This window comes from Ixodes scapularis, unplaced genomic scaffold (genome assembly GCF_016920785.2).
Source record: "Ixodes scapularis isolate PalLabHiFi unplaced genomic scaffold, ASM1692078v2 PGA_scaffold3__209_contigs__length_174095766, whole genome shotgun sequence".
Lineage (NCBI taxonomy): Eukaryota > Metazoa > Arthropoda > Arachnida > Ixodida > Ixodidae > Ixodes > Ixodes scapularis.
In genome coordinates this window covers 155550610-155558608 of record NW_024609868.1, presented here as the reverse complement: position 1 = coordinate 155558608, position 7999 = coordinate 155550610, and the positions used below count along the sequence as shown (strand labels likewise).

Here is a 7999-nt window from a genome sequence, read left to right as displayed (position 1 = left end):
AACGTTAGTCTTTGGGCACGTGCGACAACCTCGCTGGAGCTCATCGCGTGCAGAGCACGAGAAGGCACGAGCCCTCCTGTGAACTAAAGTTATGGCGGCTTTACGCATGCGCCCAACGCTTAGTGAGATCGGTCTATCGTGTATACCGATAGAGCCTGTACAAGGTTACCGACCGCCGGTTTAAGTGCCGGCGCCGGTAAGGCGTTACCGGTCGCTCCGATACGTGGTTGCTGTTAGCCGCGCATCGATCACTGGCCACCGGTACGTTATTACGGCCCACCAGTGTGGCGTACCGGCTTCGCCTGTACGTGTTCACTCGCCGCCTGTACATGATATGGGCAACCGATATGGCGTATCGGCTTCGCCGGTACGTGGTTACCGGTTACCGGCGTGGCCTACCGGCTGTTCCCGTACGTGTTTATCGGCCGCCTGTACATGGTATGGGCAGCCGGTACGGCGTATCGGCTTCGCCAGTACGTGGTTACAGGTCTCCGGTACAGAGCTACCGGTTACCGATATGAGAATACAGGACTCCGGTGTGAACCGGTATAGGCCGGTATACATTTGTACAGGTTTTTTCAGTAGGGTACTAGACCTCTCGGGCGGCATGATCGTGAGTGCGAGTTTTAGCTCGGGACGACGTTGCAATCCTCCAGAAGTGCATGGAGCGAACTGTTTTAGCGATCCAAAAAGGTGGGCAGCGATCACCGGCAACTTGCTATTTGCTACCGGCAAAAGTCTGGGCCAGAGCAGGTACGAGACCACTCGGGCGGCATTCTCGTGAGTGCGAGTTTTAGCTCGGGATGACGTTGCAATCCTCCAGAAGTGCATGGAGCGAACTGTTTTAACGATCCAAAAAGGTGGGCAGCGATCACCGGCAACTTTCTATTTTCGACCGGCAAAAGTCTGGGCCAGAGCAGGTACGAGACCACTCGGGCGGCATTCTCAACTAGTGCGAGTTGTAGCTCGGGACGACGTTGCAATCTTCAAGAAGTGCGTGCAGCGAACTGTTTTAACGATCCAAAAAGGTGGGCAGCGATCACCGGCAACTTGCTTTTTGCGACAGACAAAAGTCTGGGCCAGAGCAGGTACGAGACCACTCGTAGGCGACGTGAACGGACACGACCGCTCTCGTGTTTTCTGGCCTGCAGCGTATTTAAGATGATTCGTAAAAATGAGCTTGGGAACGTATCATGCAACAATTTACTACAGGGGTGCCCGAAGGTGGTGGATTCATCTACTGAAAGAATGAAAACCTGACTCTCGGAGTGACAAAAAAAAAAAGTTTTATAGCGCAGTTTTTAGGCGCCCATTCCCGCATTTCGCGGTGTCGCCGTCGCCGTAACTGGAGGAAGAAAAAAAAATCAATATTATCCAGAGGAGGAGAAGAAAGTATAGAAGAGGAGCAGGAGGGTATAGAGGGCATGTGATTACCTATTTTAATTAATTGGTGTATGTATGCACCATTTATAGGTAGAAGAAAATACCCAATTAAATTCTTTACCAACAGCATATAGGAAAATCAAAACACCTCAAGAGCTGCGCTCTAATTTCGCATTACAGAGAAACGTAAACGTCTTGCAATTTTTTGACCCAGGAGAAATCCTTTCCGTCCCTTTTTCAATTCATCAAAATATTTTTCTGGCGTTTATTACGACTGAAAAACAAGTGGAATGGAGAGGAAACAATTTTCTCATATTATTCGCTTCATTTGGCCGAAATAAATACCACAGTGACCCAAGTTTTTATTTATGTCTACATGTGATGCATCGGAGGATATATAGTCTGTTTTGTTCTATTGAGGTGAGCTAATCCTTTCACAATTTTACTAGATGCTTTCACCCTTATATTTAACCTGTGTGCAAAATCCCGTCGGAATCAAAATGGGAAATGGTTTCATGCCATGAATCCAAAAAGTCAACGAAGCTAAAGATTTCGTTCCAGATAAAAAGCTAGTTTTGTCTAGGAATAAGGGTAGAAAAGACTGATAGGAATACCAAACCACTATTTTTGAAATTGTAGTGCAAGGAAAGTTTTTATCTCGGTGTCATTAAATGTCGGCATGCTTGACTTACAATTGTCTCGACGCCTCTCTGTAGGGCATAATATTGAGAACCAGCATCATCACATTCTATTAAACCCACCAGGGTGTCACCATCACTATCCTCCTTCTTTTTTATTTTGTATGCAAGGGCACATGCTCGTTGGTCCATGTGGTCTTTTCTGCTTCACATATCTCTTGGTTTTTTGTGTGATTATAGCAGCCTTTTTACATGACACGAATTAAATCACAAATGAAGTTTCTTTCTGTAAGGAAAGTTTATGTACATGCAGCTCTTCTGTTTATACAATTTGAAACAGTTGAGAGGACTCCTTTGGTAGGTACGACTTTAGTGGTGCTTTGTACTTGAGAATAAATTTTGTCTTTGCATTCGAGTATATTGTTCCTACAGAAAACAAACACGTGCAAAACATTTTGCAACAAGCTTTACAGTATCGAATTCCCCTATGTACAGTGGGTCAACCAAATGTGATATTTACATAAAATAACATATATACACAAAAGCAAGTCGAACTAATCCCTCTCAATGCTGTTTAGCAGATCACACACAAATGACTTGTTTTCACTGACAAAGTCTATATACAGGCAGCTGTCCTTGATACTACTGGGCCGTAGGACGCTTAGGGCCTTGCTTTCTGAAAGAAAACATTCCTTGATGTGCGGTGGCATGCATGATTCCTCCATCAGGACAATTGGACGGCAAAGGAGGACACATGTCTGGGCGGGAAGTGACACCAGGATGATTTTTTCAATCTTGTAGTACTCCCCATCTTGTGTGGAGACGACCGTGGTGTTGCTTTTTTCTGGCCTAGTGTAGGCAGCACTGTGAAATACCTTGCGGTCAAAGACAAAGCGTTCATACTCTGTTCTAGTGGTGCAAGATAAATCACAGTGCTGCTCAAGAGCACGCTTTTCCAATGCACTTAAGCTTACAGCGCTTCCACATCCAAGCAGACATGTTTCCTCCACATGACTCGCATTCTGAATAGGAGGGAAACCGAGAAACCTCGTGCACACATCCTGTTCCCTGTCGGGCAACTTCGCTGTTGCCAGGAGACACTCAACCTGTTGAGCCATCACGACCCGCTCCAAAATCTGGTCAGGGAGTCCTCGCGCGGCTGACACCAGCTTGGCAATCCTGCCATTTCCCCCTTCGAAAACGAAGGCAGAATGCGCCCAGAGTGGGCCCGGCTGACGGACACAGTTACATAGGTGCAGCAACTGGTGCACATTAAATGTGGCAGAGGTCACGCCAAACAGTGTCTTGCTGCGGCCAACGAAGGTCTCGAGCAGCAGCTCTGAAAAACAAAACAGAGAACAGAACAAAGTTGGGTACCCAGACATTATGAGCACATTTTCACATGCCTAAATGCTGCAACTTAATGCTCATTCTTTCATTTCAAATTATTTGCTGGCACAGACTGCTGGAAAGGAAGAAAAGTCTCTTACCGAAACGTCGTGTAATAATGCCTCTGCTGCTGTTCAAACATTTTTCTACGTTTCTGAATTTGTTCCACGAAAAAAAATAAAGTGCAGACAGCGTCCTCCAGTGGGGAGGTGGAGGGAACATTAATTTGCATGCATGAGTTTTATCAGGCACGCAAAAAATGCGAGTCGCGAGCAGTCAGCCTCTGAGTGATAAGGTGTTGTCAGTGCTCATTATATGAAATTAACAGCACAAATACAAGAAGAAAAGGATGATAAACGTCAGTTGTTAGTCAGCACTCTATCCTGTCTCCCTCAACTATCCTTCCTAGTATTTGCGCTGTTAATTCCACATAATGATCAACCAACTAGCCCACCAGATGATCGTAATCAGTGCTCATCGTTTTTTTTTCCCGCAAGACAACCAAACAGCTTGAGCAGAGGTATTGCATTAAATTTTGGTGGAAGCGTTGCAACACTCAAGTGGAAACAGAAATATTCACCAGAATTTCGGCGGCGATGCCATGGGCATTATAAAAAATTAGAGGCGTACTACCGGATCAAAGATGGTCGCATGACAGTGGGGAGTGATGCGCGCCCCGGAAGGCCTTCAACAAGATGAAATAACGAGGTGATTGACCAAGTGCGGAGTTGGGTCGTGCAGGACCATCGCAACACTATTCAAGAACTTGTGACTGAGGTGGGAGGAATTACCGACTTGGTGCATTCAATTCTGAAGGATCATTTGGCTCTGCAGAGAGTGTCTGAGAAATTTGTGCCAAAGTTGCTCACGATGGAGCTGCATCAAAACAATGCACCAGCTCGTTTTTCGCGTCTGATTCAGATTTTTTGGCCAGAATCAGGCTCCATACTCTCCCGACATGACTCCTTGTGATTTTCTGGCTCTTCCCCATGATAAAAATGCCGCTGAAAGGAACGAGATACGGGAAAAAGCAACGAGCACTGACTACACTTCCGCACGTGGAGGCTGACTGCCAGTGACTCATATTTTTTGCGGGCTTGATAAAATTTAAGCATGCCCATTAATGTTCCCTCCACCAGAAGACAGTGTCTGTGTTTAATTTGTTTACGTGGAACAAATTCATGTCGGATATTTTTTTAACAGACCTCGTATTGGTAGACCCGAAACTGAGTACACCTACCCACCAGAGGCACTGTCCGCATTTCATTGGTTTCCGGGGTACAAATTCAGATCGAATAATTTTTGAACGACCCTTGTATGCTCCTTCCTTCATGTGAGGGTGATGCAGCATAGTGTCAGTAATTTTGGTTGACTGGTTTCTTAGATATTTAATTTTGCAGAAAATTTTGCAAAAAATAGCTTAATACATATAGCATTCTGATTTCTCCACAATCACTATTGAAATTTCTTATATAATATTTAAAAATATTTAAAGTTAAAAATACTTCTAATTGTTTTAAATTGTCTACAGTGTTCCTGCAATGTCTGTGCAGTGGCGATGGATATCCATGCATTCTTGAAACATTTTATGGAATGTGCAAAAACTTAGTGGAGTAGAGAACACTGGGTATGCAGAATTCATGACACAAACCAAAACAAGTGCACTGTGAGGCAATAGGACAGGTGGGAATGCGGCAGGGCAGTGGGAATGGTTTCTATTTGCAATACAAATCACCGTGAAGCACTTCATTGTCTTAGAGATTTTGCAAACTACTCAAGTTTTCGGCATAATCCGACTACAGTAGAACCAGAAGAAGTAACACTTGTGAACACTTGCAACACAAATTTACGGATAATGTTTAGCACAACCCTTAAAGGGACAATGAAGACGATCTAGAAACTTTATTTTACGGTTGAAGTAGGCCTCAGGCCTGATCTAGGTCAGTGGTCCTCAAATGGGGGTCCGCGGATGCTTTGGTGTCTGCGAAGGCATTCTCGGGGTCCTCGAAGCCCTGCCTCATTAGTCAAAATCGGCAATAAAGGTTGTCTTCGTGTAGTTTGGGGAGAAACATTCCAACTTTCAGTTGCGTTTTCTCTAGTGTGTGCCAATGAGAGAAGTCTACTTTGCACTAGAACTTGGTTATAGTGATTTATTAAATTTTTATTTTCATTAATGTATACATTTCCGTTCCCCTCACCACAACCGGTGTCCCCAAAACATCAATGGTTGAGAACCACTGATCTAGGTAATGTTGACCAAGTTTTAGCCCAAACCGATGCCTGCATGTTGCACAAATTAATTAAACAGTTTCATGAAAAATTGTACCGAGAACGCGCAGCAAACGAGTTTGCGCGACCTTCCAGCCTAGCATAACGTAGAAGTGTGACGTCCTGTGAGATCGACTACTCTCACTTGACTTCACTCGGACGGTTAGTTTCAGTAGTGCCAATTTATTCGCAGGTACAAAAATATGCATCACAAAATTATATAAAAGTTTCAGTGGTATGTCAGGACCCCAAGGGATCTAAAAACACACATCCTAAAAAAAATTTCAAATCATTGTAATTGTTTGTTTAAAAAAAAATGAACACAGCCGCTATTTTTGCAATTGTGACACATTTTGTGGCTGTACACGAATAAGTGCCGTTCAAGCATTGAGGCACTGCATTGCAGATCCAAGCATCACGCCCCTCATCGTCGTAACAGAAAATTGACTGTTTTTAGACATATCAGTCTTATGTTGCTCTCAATCACTTGAAAAAGCTCTTCATATCTGCTGTCAAAGGAGGTAGACTCGAGTAGCGCAGCTGTTAGTGCTGGTTTACGTGACATATTCATCCCGAGTGGTGCAGCTCAAGACTTTCGATTTGGGTTTCCTCCTTCGCTAGTATTCAAAATAGGCAAGCTGAGCAATGCATGATGGGATTGCATTCTGGTGCACGCCCGATTTTCTCGGTTCAAGTGAGTGCAGCTTCCTGAGAGTGCTGGCACGGAAACAAATTTGGTGAGCGCAGCCACTTAGATAGTGCAGAACGAACTCGCTGCTATGTGGCAAGTGCGCATGCACGGGTACGAGTACAGTGGAACAAACTCAATAAATGATGAGTGTTTAAACGATAGTGCAGGTTTTGGGTGCGATTGTCTAAAGGGATGATTTGTTGCACGAAAATGTAGATAACGAGAAGTTAGTCTGCCTGAAGGGACACCTGATATCTATGCTGTAGATAAACAAATGTTTTCGGTTCAGTATAGCCGCCAGGCCGAGGTCCTAAGCCGTGCCCACCCTCTAACGTGCGCCATGCAGTAGCGATGCATGACCACACGCTGGTACCAAGGTAACCCAGGTCAATATGAGCAGGGGTGAGATCTCTAGGTGGTGCAGCACAAGCTTTTGCACCACATACTTTGAGGTGTGGACCAGTAGCACCTCAGCCGCTGGTATCCCTTGCCGAATGAGAGGCCACTTCAGTGACCAATCTGATCTCCAAGGGAATTTGTGCGTTTTGGGAACACCACTCATTTCATAAAAGCTTAGCGAATGCCACACAACATGCGCGTATGGGTGATTACAGGCACATAGCCAGGATTTTTTTTTTTTTTGGGGGGGGGGGTGGAAACCGCCCGTGACAAAATGCTGGATGAGGGGGAGGGGGGAGAGGAGGTCTCCGCAAAATGGCAGATATTTGGGGGCGGGGACGGGCTGGGCCCCATAGGCATCCCCCGTGGCTATGTGCCTGGGTGATTAAAAGACATATCAAACATTCCAGCTGTACATAACTGATTGCAGTCACCAGATGGAAACTGCTCCAATACATCATCGCCCTCCCTGCCCATTGAAATGCTGCTTCACATTTTTTCATTAGCCTACTTAGTTCGTGCAATGCCCGAAGCTAGTGGGACAATATACTCTGAAATATAGACATTACATGGCAACTGTTGCAATGCGTATGAACATCCCCTCTGTTATTATCACCACTTTCATAACTTCTGTCTGCAGTAACACTTTCATTAGCATTCCATGACTGGTAGCATAATAGTCGTCTTAACCAAAAATAATTAGTTTTTAAAATTTTATTCTTATTCCTGAGTGCCAACTTACCTGCCTGTTGGATCTCATGAAGAGCGATGCTGTTCCTCAAAAGAATGTGGACAGCTTCACAGAGCTTTGCAAGCAGCTTCCAGTAGTCTACTGGAAGAATGCCCTGCAGGCAGGGGAGCATGTAGAAGAGCAGCCAGTGGCGCCACTCCGATGCTTTCCAGTAGCTCCGCTCACACAATGACCGAGGAAGCCTGGTAATGCAATGTGGAGGCTTTATGCACAGAAGTCTAGCGTTGACCCTCGCCAAAGTGGCCCCAGTTCCTGCAATTCAAAACCAGAAGGAAGTTTGTCTGGTCAGCATTCGCGAAACTCTGAAGAACTTAAGCACAAGAGGTATGGCGGATAGGTACTGTACCTATGTAGAAATGCTGGTTTGAGTTTGACGAGGAGAAAAGCAGTTGAGCCACCTGCCTTGCCACTCCCTGCGGCACGCAATGCATGTACTCGACACTGTAGCCAGTGACGAGATCAAAACCTGCGAGCAAGCAA

The 7999-nt window shown here is 45.2% G+C and overlaps 1 protein-coding gene across 1 annotated transcript; it reads right to left on the bottom strand.

Moving 5' to 3' along the window:
* Positions 1 to 2363: 2363 nt before the first annotated feature.
* On the bottom strand, positions 2364 to 7765 carry LOC121837429. Its single transcript, XM_042293053.1, has 2 exons — positions 7511 to 7765; positions 2364 to 3360 (listed from the first exon to the last, which is right to left on the bottom strand). Exons 1-2 carry the CDS (start codon positions 7629 to 7631, stop codon positions 2576 to 2578), a joined length of 906 nt encoding a protein of 301 aa, XP_042148987.1. The 5' UTR covers positions 7632 to 7765; the 3' UTR covers positions 2364 to 2575.
* Between the last annotated feature and the right edge of the window lie 234 nt (positions 7766 to 7999).

Excerpts from the sequence above, each read along its gene's own strand:
- LOC121837429 (XM_042293053.1), bottom strand. The coding sequence starts at position 7,631 with ATGCTCCCCTGCCTGCAGGGCATTCTTCCAGTAGACTACTGGAAGCTG. Across the intron at positions 3,361-7,510 it reads TCATGAGATCCAACAGGCAG|AGCTGCTGCTCGAGACCTTC; the intron begins GTAAGTTGGCAC and ends TTTGTTTTTCAG.